The following is an 18,542-nucleotide window of genomic DNA, read 5'->3' as shown; positions in this document are numbered from 1 at the left end:
TGGATGGTAGGAACCCTTCCACACTACTGGTAAAGCACTACCGCTTTTGTCCAAAGGAGCCGCCAAACTCAATAAAAGCTGAAAGTTACATTGTGCTGCTTTAAGAGAGACAAATGGATCGCTGCAATTCACAGAAACAACTGGAATCCGGCCTTGAAGTCGGACCAAGCGTCAAGACTTTTGTAAGCCTTCAAGCTTTGCTTCGTGTATTTCCCTGGCGTAGAAATTAAGTTCATATAAATATCAGGAAACTGGATTCGTGGCCAAATATTAATGTCCATGGAGCACTGGTTCTTGGTAACTGTACCAAATATTAATGTCCATGGACCACTGGTTCTTGGTAACTGTACCAAATATTAATGTCCATGGACCACTGGTTCTTGGTAACTGTACCAAATATTAATGTCCATGGACCACTGGTTCTTGGTAACTGTACCAAATATTAATGTCCATGGACCACTGGTTCTTGGTAACTGTACCAAATATTAATGTCCATGGACCACTGGTTCTTGGGGTAACTGTACGGGTCACTGTCAAGTCCAACTGACACTAATTTAAGCCGATAATCAGCTGTTATCCCGTCTAACACACTAGTTGCAGCTGTTTTTGGGGCTGGTCCAGTGGGAAAGTGACGTCAATGCCGACCCTCTATTAATGTTTCAGTTCAACTGAGGGGAAACTCAAACGCTCATGTATGAATTGAGTCTTTTAATTTTTACAATTTTGCTCTGAGTTAGAGCTGCGGTGTCGGGCTAAACACCACTTAATACTGACGGCTGGTGAAAGCTGAATGTTCAGCTGCAATTAACTTGTCATAAAGGACACCACTAATTACTGCCAGTGTTGTCAGTGTAACTGCATTTGAATACGCCTGAAGCCGAATCGCTCCTGCAGAAAAACCCCCTTCTACTTTTGGCAGCAGGCATCGTGCTAATCATTTCTGCCTCTCTGAGTGAAACCTCTCCTGCCCGCCGCGTCGTTCCGTCCCCCGACGACCTTCCCCTCGACTGTTGCTAGTCTCTCCTTCCTCTAGTCTCTCTGCTGAATCTGAGGCAGAATCAGCAGAGAAGGAGGCAACAGAATTAATAAACGCTGCAGGTAATCTGAGGAAGCGCCTTCGTCCCTGCAGGAATAAATGCGCGCCTGTCACTTTTAATCAAAGGCCCCCCCAAGCCTTTTCTTCCTCCTCTCTTATTTGTGAGATATTTCCATTAGTGTCTCCTGGACTGTGTTTTTATCAACACAGTCGGGCCGAGACTCTCCCTCATTACCCGTCGAGCGTATCTGCGTATCTGCATGTGTGTCTGTATGTGGTGGGAGTGACGGCTCCGTAGGGAGCTGGATGTTCCCCAGAAGAGATGCCTGTCCTGCTGTAGTAGTAGAAGTTTAGTGCAGACTCTTGGTCCATACAAAAACAAACCAATTACATAGAAGAAAATACATACAGAACATAAAAAAAAGGGACAGGGAGAGTTACAAATACAAGCTTTTAAGCCAATGTCTCCTGAGCAGTGTTGGGGTAGTTACTCAAAAAAAGTAATCCATTACATATTACTAGTTACTTTTTAAAAAGTAATCCCTTACACTACTTAGTTACTGGTTGCTGAAAGTAACTAGTTACATTACTTTTGGATTACTCCACAATATCACCTGAGCTGCACCGTAACTCGATTGCCAATGAACAACATTTACAGGACTGTCTCAGAAAAGTAGAATATTGTGATTTTCTGTAATGCAATTACAAAAACAAAATGTTGTACATTCTGGATTCATTACAAATCAACTGAAATATTGCAAGCCTTTTATTATTTTAATATAAAGAACTTTATCACAATATTGTAATTTTCTGAGACAGTCCTGTAGTTGGAACTTTATTACTGCAGTGCCCAGATCAGCACAAATGTGTATTCGTAAAATCCTGTAAGAACACGTAAAATCACGTTAAAGGCTGATTTATGGTTCTGCGTTACACCAACGCAGAACTTACGGTGTAGACTACGCCGTAAGTTCTGCGTCGATTTAACGCGGAACCATAAATCAGCCTTAAGTAAGTCAAGTGTTGCGCAACGCGTGAAACCGCATGAAAGGCAAGCTTGATTTTCTTTCCTGTTCTCCCGTTCTACATGTAGCTGAAAAGCTTAAAGTAACTAAAGTAACGTAATTTTTTTTTGTCTTAGAGTAACTATAACGGGATTACCCAAATTACAACTGTAACGCAGGACATTACTGCGTTACTGGTGAATGAAATCTCGTTACAGTAACGCGTTACACCCAACACTGCTCCTGACGCAGCTCTTCCCAGGGTCATTTATATTGACAATGATTCACACACTCATCTGTGCATTGTGCATACATTATGAAACTGTGCATTACATTCCTAAGAACAGCTTGAAGAGTATTGACTCTGCACCATCGAGGCCTTTTGAGTAAGATTCTCATAGAATCAGTTTCTGGAAACTTACTTTTTTATAACTCCACCACAGGTTAGTGTAGTGACTTTGGTTGCTGTTTGTCAAATATTAGTGTCGTGTTTCTTAATTTTTCTTCTTCCAAACAGTGAAATGTGTGTTTGTTTGAGCGATGATCGGCTTACAGACGCCAAACACTGAAGCCGTGAAATCCACTTACCCACTAAAGCTGCATTCACTGTGACTTTGCAAGACAGGTTTATTAGAAAATACACAAACCAGGTGCCAACAACACAAACTCAAAATCTTAACAAGAATATTTGTCTTATTTCTAGTTAAAATGTCTCATTTTTAGTAAAAAAAATCTCATTACACTTAAAACAAGACTCATCACTGGAAAAAACAACAATTTTCACCTGTTTCAAGTAGATTTTCACTTGAAATAAGTAGAAAAATCTGCCAGTGGAACAAGATTTTTTTGCTTGTAATGAGAAGATAAATCTTGTCCCACTGGCAGATTTTTTTTCTACTTATTTCAAGTGAAAATTTACTTGAAAAATGTACTTACTTTTTGACTAAAAATGAAACATTTTAACTAGAAATAAGACAAATTTTCCTGGTAAGATTTTGAGTTTTTGCAGTGTGTGGGTAAAAAGACGTACCGGTCCAGGAGTTAAAACTGATATTTGCCCATTTCCTGCATCAATAACTTATCAAATCACAAATTGGTTCAAGTGATCAGCCCTCCACTGAGATTTTGACTTTTTTTAGCTTAATTTAGGAGAAAAAAAATATCAGTAGATGTAAAAAAAAATAAAAAATTGATTCAAATATGTGCTGTCTCTCATTTCCTCTGGTTTCCTTCCAGGCATGAGGTCGTTCTGCAGCACGTCCGGCTCCCTCGCCTACAGGTCAGTCCACTTGTGTTCATAGACATTAGCAGAAGGTTCTTGGGCTGCCAGAACCTTTCTGGTCCGATAGGGAAGTGTGGAGAATCGGACCAGCGGTTCCCCAGCAGAACAGAACCTTCATGCCGTTTAAGATAAGATAAGATAAGATAAGATAAGAGAGTCCTTTATTTCTCCCTCAATGGGGAAACTCACGTGTTAGCAGCAGTACACTTAACATACACACACACACACACGCATGCGGGGAAGGGGGTAAAAAGGTAAAAAAGTAAAAGATATATATAATTACAAAATATGGACAGTATATACACATTGCAGTGGAGATAAAAAGATAAAAAATATAAGATAAAAAAATAGTGCAAAGGAAGAAAAATATGGATATTGCACATATGATTATAACACATGTTATTATTGTCCGTTTGGGACGTTGTGTGAAGTCGGTTATTGATCGATGGCATCGTGCTTGTGTGGGTGTTGCAGCATCTCGGAGGAGGAGCCCGGGCCTCTGCGGAGCGACACTGAGGGGAAGAGCGTGACCAAAGTCAGCCGGACCTTCAGCTACCTCAAGAACAAGATGTATAAAAAGACCAGGGTGAGCAGATGCAGGTTCCTCGTTCAACATCGAAGAAAATAATACTTCTCGTCCTCGCTGTGTTTATATTACACCTTTCTAGCCTCCTCTCTCCGTGTCTGGCCACCTCGTAGGCTTCACAGGTTCATGCTGCTCCTCTGCTGTACATTTATATTTACATTTACACCAGGATCTGCCCTCTGTAGCCGTCCCAGCAGCCTCAACCAGAGGGGGGGAGTCTTAGGCCCCGTTACCACATAGCCGGGTATTTACAAAAATGGACATTTCCCCTTCCACGTTTTGAAAAATACCATCATTTACACTAACCGGATAAATAGCTGTTAAGGTGCTATGAGCAGCCAAACCTACAGGGGGCAGTGTAACGAGAAGATAAAGTCATGCTAGCCAATCAGAATCCTGGAAAAAAACATCAACAAATGACCCGTGTGAAGCCTGAATAATATGGTTCTGCGTTAAATCGTCGGCGTAGCCTACGTACGTACGGTGCGCGTCGCCGCGTAGCCTACGCCGTAGCTCTACGTTGGTGTAACGTGGAACCATAAATCAGCCTGGACTGCAGTTACTTCCAAGATGAACCAGAGTCTTTGGTTTGGAGTGACAGAGAAGTGGAGTTGCTTTTAAGTGTGACTTTAGAATATAAAACAGGTAAAATACAAGAAAATATTGACGGTGGCCAAACAAATTGTAAACACAGGTCGAACTCATGACGCTGGTGACGTTTCTGTTGCATAATGGGACGTTCTGAAGCCTAAATGTCCGTTTTCCTCCGTTTACAAGCAAACGGGAAAAAGGAGTTTTTGAAAATCTCCACTTTGGCCGGAGTTTTCAGAAATGATGGTTTTTGGAGACTTTGAGCTTCGTTTTCGTGTAAACGAACAGCCAAAACGCATGAAAACATCGCAGTTTTTGCTCTGTGGAAACGGGGCCTTAAACTCCCCCTTGATGACTTGGGTTCGGGGGTGGGGGGGTCCTTTAAACTCCTGCTTTACCTCTCAGACACTTGTGGGGTTTGGGCTTTAGTTGGACTTTAGTTCAGTCAGATTCTCCTGGACGTAAACTGAACTCCCTGAAGAAAAAAAAACTCAAAGTGATGAATGAACCTTTAAACCCCTTCTGGACCGCTGGAACGTAGAAGTCATCAAGCTTATTAGTTATTAACTATCTCATGGTGTCAGACTGCGTTGATAGATGCAGCTTCCTTCTGGGAAACCTCCTGACAAATGACTATTTTAGCAAATCAACTAATTAATTAGTAATTTTTGTGGTTAATAACATAAAAAAGTATTTTTGCACTGATTAAATCCGTGTCATCGTCTGCAGTTCCTGCAGTTCCTCTCTGCTGGAGAGTAATGAAAGAAATATGACGTCATAAATAATTCCAGCTCGTACCTTTTCTGCTGCTCTTCTCTTAACGGCTTCTCATCACCGTGAAACAGCTTTCACCACATTTCTACGAGCCGTTAATGTGGATCTAAAACCGCTTATTTTAGTGCTCCTAGCTGTAAAAACCCTGAATTAAGGCTGCTGTCTCGGCAGTAATGTGGTCATATGCTTGATAAGTGGGCCGTCTGCAGGAACCTGCCACCTTGCAGAGACACTGAGAGGGGAACAGGAAGTTAGAGCCGGAAGTCGCCTGGCTGTGGTTTTTCTCGTCTCCTCTTTAAACGCAGTTGCTTTTAAAGTGACAGGACTCTCTGAATAAATCGGCCTCAGCTGACGACTGACTGTTGAAAGGCTGAAAGTTATAATGTGATGCTTTAAATGGACTGAAGACGCCAACGTGGCCCTGATGGGGGTCAGCGTTTTCAGGGACAAAGTCAAGTAGCTTTCTCCAATTAATTCACAAAAAACATGACATTTTATAATTTACTTGTCATGTTCTGGTTGTTAGACGTTGTACAGGACTGTCTCAGAAAATTAGAATATTGTGATAAAGTTCTTTATTTTCTGTAATGCAATTAAAAAAAACAAAAATGTCTGAAATATTGCAAGCCTTTTATTATTTTAATATTGCTGATTATGGTTTACAGTTTAAGATTAAGATTCCCAGAATATTCTAATTTTTTGAGATAGGATATTTGAGTTTTCTTAAACTGTAAGCCATGATCAGCAATATTAAAATAATAAAAGGCTTGCAATATTTCAGTTGATTTGTAATGAATCCAGAATGTATGACATTTTTGTTTTTGTAATTGCATTACAGAAAATAACAATATTCAAATTTTCTGAGACAGTCCTGTATAAAGTAATAAAATATAGACAATTTATGCAGTTAGAACTGAAAACTTTAATGTTTTCATACCTTTAAACATGTTTAAAAGCAAAAACATGGCAGTAGTTATTCTTGTGTCCAACAAAACATTCATTTTTTTGGGCTTAAACAAAAAAATACCAAAAGTTGTAATGTAATGATGAAAAAAAAAAAATCAATCGTTAGACATACGAATCGATTTTTAGGAATTAATATGAGAATCAATTTAGAATCGGAAAATTGATTTTTTTTTTTCAACACAGGCCTAGTCATCAGCATTGCATTCTTTATTTTCTGTAATGCAATTAAAAAAAACAAAAATGTCATACATTCTGGATTCATTACAAACCAACTGAAATATTGCAAGCATTTTATCATTTTAATATCGCTGATTATGGTTTACAGTTTAAGATTAAGATTCCCAGAATATTCTAATTTTTTGAGATAGGATATTTGAGTTTTTTTAAGCTGTAAACCATGATCAGCAATATTAAAATAATAAAAGGCTTGCAATATTTCAGTTGATTTGTAATGAATCCAGAATGTATGACATTTTTGCATTACAGAAAATAAAGGACTTTAGCACAATATTCTAATTTTCTGAGACAGTCCTGTAATCCGACTCTTCAGTTCCAGTTTTTAATAGTGAAAGTGTGAACGTTGTGGAAGAGGATCTAGTTTTTTTGCCGTTCTCTCGCAGCGTCGGTTCCAGACCGAAGGGTCATTGCAGAATTAGCACCTCCCGCCGCGAGCTATCACTTCCTCTTCGTCGTGTTCCTGATGGAGCCTCGGTGACGGCTGCAGCTTCAGCCAGGGATGTCCAGCAGGAAATCCACAGGGGGCCACGGCTTTTCCCAGAGATGGAAAGGTTGGCTGGAGTGGCTGGAGGTAGGCGAAGGGCGCGGAGGGAGGGCCGGCCGGGCGGCGGCGGTTGCTATCTCACGTTTAGACGGCTCCCTTGTGGGCCGGTGTCCGTTTCCAGTGAAGTCATAGTCTGCTTAAAGGAAAACGATAAGATCTCGGAGTGATCACATCTCCTGTTAATCCTCGAAGCAAAATGTAGTTCTTTCCTCCGTCCGTCCTAATAGGTTGATCTGGTTTTTTGTGTTTTGGAGATGACAGATATTCGAAGCGATTGGAACTGTTGGAGGAAGTGTGTGAGTGTGTTTCACCACTGGTGAGACGGGTGTTGCTGATGGAGGAACTGAGAATGAATGCTATGTGTTGTAATGGCTTTGAAACACGCTGCGGTCCAGTCAGCCTTTTGGCATCTTAAAGCCGAGCAGAACGAGCTCCGGCACGCCACAGCTTTGTGGTCCAAGATGCCCAAGGCCGTGGCCGTTAAAAAACAAGCTGGAAATTTCTATTTTTCCTTTTCCTCCGGGTTTGGGTGGAGACTCTGTGATGCGAATCCAGGAGAATAGGAACTCTGTTCTTTCCTGCAAGGCTTTGTGGGGTTGTGATCCAGCTCCGTATTCAGCACCGATGATGAGCCCGTCCATTAATACGAGCAGCGCAGAAAGACCGGCCTGTTTCTCAAAGGTCAGGGATGTAATTCCCAGACGGCGCGTCTCGGCCGGTCGTCATGCATCCTGCAGATGCGTCTCCTTGCTCGGTCATCATACAGTTAGATCAGTGTTTTAATCGCTCTTCAGAAGCTCAGACTATGGCCCAATACTCCCCCTACCCCTACTTTTGTGGTTGGGGTAGGGTAGGGGTGTCCCAATTCCTCTTTCCACCTAGGGGGAGTGGAGAAAACGAGTGTAGTGGCTATGAATCTGGCCCTACGGATTGAGGGATTTCCGATGCATCCTAGGTGAACTAGGGCCAGAAAAATTTCCCAGAATGCTTTTCGTCGTCATTTGCGGACTGAATTTAAAAAAAAAAAAAAAAAAAAAAAATCGGACATTTCTTATTTTTTAGTGAATAAAATCAATATTTTGAGTTAGTTTCTGCATAAAAATGCGTTTTGATTAAATTTCTAGCGAGAAATATATATTTTACTTTCATAATATTCACTCAGTGAATGTACATAATCACTCGTTTGCCTGTTGTTGCAAAGTCTTTTTCAAACCTCGCCAGAATAAAAGCTGATTTATGGTTCCGTAGGTTACGCAGCGACACGCGGCGTACGCCGTACCCTACGCCGTAGGCTCTGCGTCGATTTAACGCGGAACCATAAATCAGCTCTGGAGTAGGCAGGCAGAAATCCCGAAATTTTCGGAGCAAATTTCTTAACAGGCGTAGCTACAACTGTTAGATTTCATCTATTAAACCAACATTTATCTTCCTAAATGATTTATTTCAGCAAGCGGTAATTCTCCACCTAGCTGCAGGTTTCTCCCCCGGACCGACGGCTCTTCTCATCTCCGAAAACATTGGGTCAAATTTCTTAACAGGCGTTATTTGGATAAACTGAGCCCAGGTTGGGGCCTGAAAAAATATTAAAACTTAATAAAGTGGCATATTAACAGCGCTACAGCGGAAATTAAAACAGCTTTTGGCTCTCAGCTTCCTGATTTTAGGGGTAGGGATGAAAACGAGGGGGAGTATTGGGACAGACCTGGGAAGATTTCAAGTGCCCTAAAATCTGTGGCTTCTTTTTTAGGGCTAGTGGTAGTGAGGGAGGGCTAGTGGAAGAAAGTAGGGGGAGTATTGGGATTGGCCCTTTATCTGCAACTGTGTTTCTCACCGTTGCGCTGACAGACACTGAATTGTAGTTGTTTGCATTGTTGTCAGTCCTCTAAAACATGAAACAAGGACCTGATCAAACCTCCCGACTGATCCCTCCCAGAAAGACCGGGAGAATCTTCCTGCAACCAACACTTACAACAGTCCGTTAATGAGACACTTTGTTGTCGGCATAAATAATGCATCACTTAATATGCACAACCCCCCGCCGTCGCCACATTAGAGTAATCATGTTGCTCTGCGGGGCTCACATTGGAATTAAGCATCAGCAACAGGCCGAACAGAGAAGCGTTCCGTCACCGTCTGGTGTAATAGCCCGCGCCGCAGCGCGCCGCGCCACTCGCAGCCCCGCGCTGCCTTGAAGTTCCGATCAGACGGCCGAGTTCACGTCACATTCACCCGTTTACCGTCTGCTCTGCAGGAAAAGGAGCGAGACAAAAAGGAGAAGGACAAAGACGGCAAGGAGAAGGACAAAAAGACTGTGAACGGGCACGTCTTCACCGCCGTCGGCTCCAGCCAGGGATCCCAGTGCTCCCACTGCAATAAGGCTTTTAACAGCAAGGACGCTTTCATCTGCACGTGTAAGTTCTTCTGTCACTGTTTGGTTCTTCTGTCTTTGTTTGGTTCTTCTGTCTCTGTTTGGTTCTTCTGTCTCTGTTTGGTTCTTCTGTCTCTGTTTGGTTCTTCTGTCTTTGTTTGGTTCTTCTGTCTCTGTTTGGTTCTTCTGTCTTTGTTTGGTTCTTCTCGCTGCACGTGATTCAGATTTACATCCAGTCAAACATTAAGCCTGAGGTTTTTCTTCAGAAGTGTATGTTTATGTGTCTGAGGTAACAAATCAAAATCATTGACAGAACACGACCCCGTCACCTTGTTAATATATGACTTAGGCGACGTTTCCACATAGCCGGGTATTTACAAAAACGGATATTTCCCCCCTCTACGTTTTGAAAAATATACTCGTTTACACGAACCTGCATGAATACGCTGTTAAGGTGCTATGAGCAGCCAAACCTACAGGGGGCAGTGTAACGAGAAGATAAAGTCATGCTAGCCAATCAGAATCCTGGAAAAAAAACATCAACAAATGACACGTGTGAAGTCTGAATAATATGGTTCTGCGTTAAATCGATGGCGTAGCTACGTACGGTGCGCATCGCCGCGTACCCTACGCCGTAGCTCTGCGTTGGTGTAACGCGGAACCATAAATCAGCCTGGACTGCAGTTACTTCCAAGATGAACGAGAGTCTTTGGTTTGGAGTGACAGAGAAGTGGAGTTACTTTTAAGTGTGACTTTAGAATATAAAACAGGTAAAATACAAGAAAATATTGACGGTTACAAACTAATTGTAACCACAGGTGTCACTCATGACGCTGGTGACGTTTCTGTCTCATAATGTGACGTTCTGAAGCCTAAATCTCTGTTTCTCTCCGTTTACAAGCAAACGTGAAAACTGAGTTTTTGAAAATCTCCACTTTGGCCGGAGTTTTCAGAAATGATGGTTTTTGGAGACTTTGAGCTTCGTTTTCGTGTAAACGAACAAACAAAATGCATGAAAACACCACCGTTATTGCTACGTGTAAACGGGGCCTTAGTGAGCTGTTCAGATTTGTTAGAAACGATGACATCACGGGGCCAGTTCAGGTCATTTGTCTTACGGTTGGTTTATATCGCCAGCTGGGAGTCGCTCTGAGCAGAAAGTCAAGACAATGCGTTGTAAAGGCGTATAAGCATCTTATAAGGCAAGGCAAGTTTACTTATGTAGCACAATTCAACACAAGGGAATTCAAGGTGCTTTATATCAACATTAAAAGCGGCAAGACACAATTAAACAGTAAATAACAAATAAAATGATAAGAAAAGAGGTAAAATAGTTGTGTCTTAGACACAAGTAGGGGGGGAACAAGGAAGAAATGTTGGGAACCGCTGATCTAGAGCATCTCTATCTCTGCCTGAGCGACCCCCGTGATCCTCTGATGTTCTGCTGCAGCAGTCGGACCGGCAGCACAGCCGGGTTTCAGCTGTTTCTAGCAGCACAAAACAGGATGTAGTTTATTGCGCAAGCGCTTTTGCTCAACCCCCCGAAGAAAAAAAAAAAAAAAGCAGAAACAGCCTCCAGCTGTCCTCTCATTCTGCCCCAGAACCTCCAGACTGACGAGAAACACGACTTCTCCGGCTCAGGGGAGGCCGGCTCGGCTCGCCCGGGCCGCTAACGCTTCTGACGGGGTTTCAGGAGGTTTAACGGCCCCAGATCTCCGCCTGTGACTGTTACAGTCGTCTCTGGTGTTAGGTTCGCTCCAGCTCGCTGGATGTCCACAGAAAGTGGAGAAATACCCACGAGCCCCTGCAGAGGGAGATGTGAACATTAGGAATGGGCGATATTTTAGCGTTCACGATAAACCGGTCCAGAAAGAAAGAAATGATCCAGAAAGAAAGAAAGAAATGATCCAGAAAGAAAGAAAGAAAGAAAGAAAGAAAGAAAGAAAGAAAGAAAGAAAGAAAGAAAGAAAGAAAGAAAGAAAGAAAGAAAGAAAGAAAGAAAGAAAGAAAGAAAGAAAGAAAGAAAGAAAGAAAGAAAGAAGAAAGAAAGAAAGAAAGAAAGAAAGGGAAGAAAGAAAGAAAGAAAGAAAGGATCCAGAAAGAAAGAAAGAAAGGATCCAGAAAGAAAGAAAGAAAGGATCCAGAAAGAAAGAAAGAAAGAAAGAAAGGATCCAGAAAGAAAGAAAGAAAGAAAGAATGAGCCTGAAAGAAAGAAAGAAAGAGAGAAAGAAAGAAAGAAAAGAAAGAAGAAGAAAGAGAGAAAGAAAGAAAGAAAGAAAGAAAGATTCCCGTTGATGAGGTTTTTGTGTAACAAACATGGCGGATCTGAGAGTGAGATAGGTCGCAAAAAAAAATGCCTCACAGTAAGAATTTGTCATCTCGCGGTAAAAACGATAAATTCCCGTTGATGATGTTTTTGTGTAAAGATGATTTATGGTTCTGTGTTAAATCTACGCACAACGTGAAGGAAGGAAGGAAGGAAGGAAGGAAGGAAGGAAGGAAGGAAGGAAGGAAGGAAGGAAGGAAGGAAGGAAGGAAGGAAGGAAGGGAAGGAAGGAAGGAAGGAAGGAAGGAAGGAAGGAAGGAAGGAAGGAAGGAAGGAAGGAAGGAAGGAAGGAAGGAAGGAAGGAAGGAAGGAAGGAAGGAAGGAAGGAAGGAAGGAAGGAAGGAAGGAAGGAAGGAAGGAAGGAAGGAAGGAAGGAAGGAAGGAAGGAAGGAAGGAAGGAAGGAAGGAAGGAAGGAAGGAGCGAGCCTGAAAGAAAGAAAGAAGGATAAATTCCCGTTGATGACGTTTTTGTGTAACAAACATGGCGGATCTGATAGATTTATAGTTGAAAAAGTGGATTTTTTTTATCGTCATTTTTATCGTTATCGGGATAAATGCCAGAAATGATCGTGATACATTTTTTAGTCCATACCGCCCACCCCTAGTAAACATCACACACATGGAAATCCCACGGTTTCCGCCCATGGGCGGAGGCGCTTGTGGATGCTGATGATGCTGACGATGCTGACGGCCTCGCTGACGGCGTCGCCGCTCCTCTCCCCTCGCCGGGTCCTACAGTCATTCCTCACCCGGACTGACAGCAAAAAGGGGCATTGATGTAATCCCAGCACGCATGACTGCATCCAATAGTCTGATTGTGAGTTGCACAACTGTCTGTTAAATCCGCGTCTGTAAGTGGAAGTGGAAACATGTCGGTATGAAAATGAGTGGAAACTGTGCTGGGCCTGACAGCAGCACAGGCAGCTCTTTGTCCTCCGCTGCTTCCTGCTCACGTTGTTTTGTTCATCTGCACGAACAAAGGCACTCGACTGTGTGAAACGTGAACTCTGAGCGTTAGTTTCCTGAAGAACACGAGGCTCCTCGACCCCCGGGTCCAACTGGAAACGGGCAGGAGTTCTGCCTTCTGCTCCTAAATGTCTATTTGGGAATGTTTACGTGATTCAGATTTTCCCATGCATTCGCAGTGAAAGACATGCGTGCGTCATTCCAGCGGCGAGCTGCTTTTTCCCCTTCGTACACATGCAGTATTACCCTCGGTTGCATCACACGCTCTGCTCCGGTCTGGCTTTCATTAGCGGTCTGCTGGAGTTTCCTGGCTGGCTCTGAAACGCAGTCAGAGTTTCTAACCCCCCCCTCTTTCCTGCAACACGCCCTCGCTGGCCCTGGCAGGCCCGGCCTCATCACAACGTTCACTAGGGCTGCAGATATCCAATATTTTAGTAGAGCTGGGGATCCATTCGAATGTCAAGAATCGATTCGATTCTGATTCTTAAGATTCAGAATCGATTATCACCATTTGATTCGATCCGATATTGATTTTGGATAGTGTTGCCTGGATTATATAACTGTAAAATAACTATTGAAATAATAATTTCACAATAATTATTGTGAAATAACTAAGAAATAAATAACTCAAATAGGCATTTCAATATCCATTTAAAGTGCAAAAAAAGAAAGAAATTGCAACGGTTCAAGCAGTAAACAGATTATTTTATCTTGTCTGGTTTATTCTGTCACCAGACACATCTGGACATGAAGCACCGGCATTTTTCAGGTATTTCATGACAAAACCGTGTCCGATAACAGAGAAACCAAACAAGCTCTAGTAAATATAGATAATATGAACTTCATTGAACTAATATAACATTTAGAAGTTTAAGCTGAAATGTCCAGCATTTTCTCTAAAGAAAAGGTCATTTAGTTCAGGAGTTTTCAAAACTACTGGGATTAAAGTTCACCAGCCAAAAATGTAATGATGGGAAAAAAAAAAAAATTAAATGAATCAAAAAAAAAATGTAAATCGATCTTTAGACATACAAATCGATTTTTAGGAATTAATATTAGAATCAGAAAATCGATTTTTTTCAAAACAGGCCTATATTTTAGTAATCGAGTATTCTACTGAAAATTCCATCGATTAATCGAGTAATCGGATAAAACATATTTTTGTTTAGTTAAAGAGCGATTATAAATATACATACGATGTTAGATGTTAATTGACATCACTAAGACTAAATTATATAATCCAGTAGGTTCATGGCTGTGCATTTAAAAACCCTGAAATTACACCAGTCGACCAAATTCACTGATTCACTCAAAAAACGAAGGATCTTACCAAGAAATGTTCTTATTTCTAACCTAAAAATGCCATCACACCTGATATCAGACATAACTTAAAAGGTTAGGAGTTTTTCCCACGTGTTTCAATTGAACTTTCATTTGTGTCAAGCACATTTTAAGTTCTAGTTAAGTTTTAAGTTAAAATATAAGATTTTGAGTTTTGGCAGTGTTCAAAATAAACTTCTGATTCCTGCTGTATTGGAGCACATTAGACACCAGAGCTGCTTGTTTTATCCATGAATGACAACAGAGATAAAATTGAAAACTACCCAGTTAGCTTTATTACGTTTTTATTTTTCTGACATTTTCTGCCTTTTCTTTTAGTTAAAACTGTAGCGGGAACAGATGTTTAGAGGAACCTATGAATGTACCGGGTTAGAGGGGGAACATATAGGAGAACGGACCAGAAGAATATAGCGTGGATTGAAAATAAAAGTTGAGCACTGAGCTACATGTGTCTCCCGTCTGGACCATTGCAGACTGCCTGAGCACATAGATATATAATATATATCTCTATATATACATATATATATCTATGCCTGAGCACGGCATGTTACTAAAACCAAACATATCCGCCTCTTTCTTCTTCCTTTACGTGCGCGGCGTCAGCGCGTTGTGCCGCATTAAATGTAGTCCGGGTGAAATACGATGCTTTGAGCTGCAAAATTAAACAATTCCTCGAGGCAGAGAAAATTCCTCTATCATTTTTTGTAATCGGATTATTCGAGGAATCGTTTCAGCCCTGGTTCACTGCTGCTTCTCTTTCCAGACTGTAACGCCTCCGTCCACAAGGGCTGCAGGGACGGCCTGCCGGCCTGCGCCAAGGTGAAGATGAAGGTAACGCCGCCCTCGCCCCGCCCTCACCTCGCCCTCGCCGTCGCCCCGCCACTCCTCTCCTGCATCCCACTGTCCCGCAGCCGACACCCATCTCAGCTTTGTTAATTTATTTATTTATTTAAAAGGGACAACGCACATTGATTGACATGAGCACTTGAGTCCAACATGTAAATGTGCCAGATTTAGCCATACAGGCTAATCTACATCTGCAGTCCCTGGCAGGTTGATGGCATATGTAGAAACATTGAAAAACACACACTAAAACCCTAAAACAAAGAGTACAAACAATTACACAACCATTGTAAATATTTTGTAAATATCAGTTTTTTTGGTGTTTACTATTTTTTTTTTCCCTCTTGTACATAGTCTTTTTCTACTTTTTATTTTGCTTTTTTTTATTATTTAACTATTTATTGGTTATCTTTATTTTACATTTTTTGTATATTTTTTATTATTATATTATATTATTATTATTATTATTATTATTATATTTTTTTGTGTGTGTTTGGCTGCTGCACGACTGAATTTCTCCTCTGGGAGATCAATAAAGTCTTCTATTCTATTCTATTCCATGACACTCTGAATAATGACAAACAGAAAAGAATTATAGCACACAAACACATAAACACAAACAGGTATAAAAACAATAAGCTGATTATAGCAGATCATGACAGCATGTTTGATTATCCAGTAACCACAGTTTTATGTTTTTAGAGAATGAATGAAGAGATGTGATGTTCCTTAGTTGTACGTTGTACTTAGTTGCTTTTCTCCTCCATTTTTCTGTCCAGCTGCCCAAACAGCAGGTCTCGGCGCCGGACGCCGGCTCTCTCCCCGCAGTCACGCTGAGGAACAAGTGTGAGTGTCAAACTGGACCAGAACAGACCCAGTACACACAAATACACACAAATACTCCCCCGCCAGTGTTGCCTTAAATAAAATAAATAAACTTAGCAGCAAACTACACTGCAAAAACTCAAAATCTTACCAGGAATATTTGTCTTACTTCTAGTTAAAATGTCTCATTTTTAGTCAAAAAATCTCATTACACTTAAAATAAGACTCATTACCAGAAAAATAACTTATTTGACAATTTTCACCTGTTTCAAGTAAATTTTCACTTGAAATAAGTAGAAAAATCTGCCAGTGGAACAAAATTTATCTTCTCATTACAAGCAAAAAAATCTTGTTCCACTGGCAGATTTTTCTACTTATTTTAAGTGAAAATCTACTTGAAACAGGTGAAAATTGTTGTTTTTGGGGGAGTATGAACATTTGAATCATTTGAGAGATTTAGACAGGTCACAGGGATGAGAGTATTCACTTCAGGGCCCCCATCAAACTTTCAGGAAAGGATGTAAAAATGTGTTTTTGGCAATTTGAACAATGTGCTAGAAGATGAAGGATAATATATTATATATATCTCTAGTTCTTTTGTTTAAAGGGCCGTAACCATGAAACGGGCCCCTGTAGACGGTTTGTTTTAAGGCTCCACGGTGGTTGTGGGAGTGTGTTGTAGTGACTTGTGTCTCCACTGCAGCCGGCGGGACCCGAGACCGGCCCTGGTCCGCCATCCTGTCCCCAGAAGATCCTTCCACGCTCACGATCCCGTCGTCCCGGAGACACACCAGCATCATGCCCTTCCACGGAAACAACCTCTCCAAGAGCCTGTCCATCAGCAACATAGCAGGGTACGGGTGTGTGTGTGTGTGTGTGTGCTGCTGCCGCTGGGTGTGTGTGTGTGTGTGTGTGTGTGTGTGTGTGTGTGTGTGTGTGTGTGTGAATGACAAGCCCGGGGGAATCAAATGTCAATTTAAAGTCAATAAGATATTTGAGTTGCCGTTTAAAGTTCCCACTGAAGTCGTCTAAACCAGGGCTCGGCAACCCAAAATGTTTTAGATCCATATTGGACCAAAAACACAAAAAACAAATATGTCTGGAGTTGCAAAAAATGAAAAGTCTTGTATAAGCCTTAGAATGAAGACAACACATGCTGCATGTTTCTATATTAGTTATAACTGGGGGGAGATTTATTTTTTTTTTGATTATGCACTTCGAAAAAAAAAGTTTAAAATTTCGAGAAAAAAAGTCAATGTCAAGATTAATGTTGAAGTACAATCTCGAGATAAAAGTCGAAATGTTGAGAAAAAAGTTGAAATTTCGAGAAAAAAGTCGAAATGTCGAGATTAAAAAGGAAAGGAAAAAGGAAGAGAAAAGAAGGAAAAAAAGGAAAAAAGAAGAAAAAAAGGTCAAACATTTTTTTAAAAGCTCCAGGATCCACTAGGGCGGCGCTAAAGAGCCGCATGCGGCTCTAGAGCCGCGGGTTGCCGATCCCTGGTCTAAACCGTCTGGTTTTATGTGTTAATTTACTTTTCTTGTTTTTAAACCCCCCCCCACGTCCGCAGCGCTCTGTCTCCAGACAGATTAGTGAGAGTCTGAGCATCGACGACAACACCTTGTCCTAACTGCATGTGACGCGAGCGAGCGTCAGCGACAAAAACAATTCCATTGCTTTATTTTCTATTGGACTGTCCTAACTGGCTGCGAGCAACACAGCGCGACGTGCCGCGCCGTTTTGAGCTGAACATTTGTCGGACGCCCTGCTTCTATTTTCTTCCTGTCGCTCACGTTGAAAGCCGGTTGAAAGTTGAAAAAAAAGTTGTAAGCGCTGTAGGAAACAGTCATTTCAATACAAGAACCTCAATAAAGTGGCAGCTGCTGGAGGGACAAGGACAGAGAGCTGGAAGGTTCTGATAAGATAATAAGATATAATAATAAGATAATATATAATAATAGGATAATATTTCTTTCTGCCACTTTATTGAGGTTTTTGTAGTGAAATGAGGAGGAATCATAGAGTTTCCTACAGCGCTTTCAACCGGCTTTCAACGCGAGCGGCAGGAAGAAAATAGAAGAACATTTAAATATCACAATATCAATCTTGTTTTCTGTTTAGAAAGTACAAACGGAGGAAGATTACAAGTACTCACCCATCTTTTACTTGTCTCTTTACTCTTTTAGGAGTTATTTTAGGAGTTTCTTTCAATAGCGCGGGTAGTGCGGTGAATAAAGGCTGATTTATGGTTACGCGTAAAATCGACGGCGTACCCTACAGCGTAGGGTACGCGGTGACGCGCACAGTTCGGTGCGTGTCGCTGCGTACCCTACGCCGTATGGTCTGCGTTGGTGTAACACGGAACCATAAATCAGCCTTTTAAAAAGCGAGTTTCAGCTGTCAATCAAAATAACGTGGGGGCCCATAACGGTTTCAGTGTTTCAGGACAGAGCGCGTCCGATGCCACGCAGTGTGATGCGATAGTCGGACGCTCGCGTGCAGTTAGGACAGGCTGTGAGGCGTCGACCTGCGACGACAACGCCGTGGTCGTTTCTAACTCTATTACCGTCTCCGTTTCAGTCCGGTGTTTGACGAGATCCCCATCAAGGGCCTGCGGTATCTGTCCCAGTCCACCGACTCCCTGAACAGAAACAACCAGGTCACCGAGTCCATGGAGTCGCTCACCGATGAAGGTACACACACACACACACACACACACACACACACACACACACACACACACACACACACACACACACACACACACACACACACACACACACGAGGCTTGGGCGGTATCCACATTTTGATACCGTCAAACTTCCTCCACATTTTACCCCGGTAGACGGTATTAC

At 41.8% G+C, this 18,542-nt stretch overlaps 1 protein-coding gene across 2 annotated transcripts in view; it reads left to right on the top strand.

The window, feature by feature from the left end:
* The window catches only part of LOC133464866 (A-kinase anchor protein 13), a 164,825-nt gene that overhangs the window by 108,804 nt on the left and 37,479 nt on the right, over positions 1–18,542 (top strand). For both annotated transcript variants that reach the window (XM_061747065.1, XM_061747058.1), the window contains 7 exons: positions 3,277–3,319; positions 3,797–3,908; positions 9,272–9,431; positions 14,785–14,852; positions 15,644–15,710; positions 16,393–16,543; positions 18,268–18,380. In XM_061747065.1, the coding sequence (XP_061603049.1) occupies positions 3,277–3,319; positions 3,797–3,908; positions 9,272–9,431; positions 14,785–14,852; positions 15,644–15,710; positions 16,393–16,543; positions 18,268–18,380 (714 nt within the window). The remainder of the gene's footprint in view (positions 1–3,276; positions 3,320–3,796; positions 3,909–9,271; positions 9,432–14,784; positions 14,853–15,643; positions 15,711–16,392; positions 16,544–18,267; positions 18,381–18,542) is intronic.

Source organism: Cololabis saira, chromosome 2 (assembly GCF_033807715.1).
Source record: "Cololabis saira isolate AMF1-May2022 chromosome 2, fColSai1.1, whole genome shotgun sequence".
Lineage (NCBI taxonomy): Eukaryota > Metazoa > Chordata > Actinopteri > Beloniformes > Belonidae > Cololabis > Cololabis saira.
Note: the sequence above shows the minus strand (reverse complement) of the source record. Positions and strands in the feature narration are given on the sequence as shown.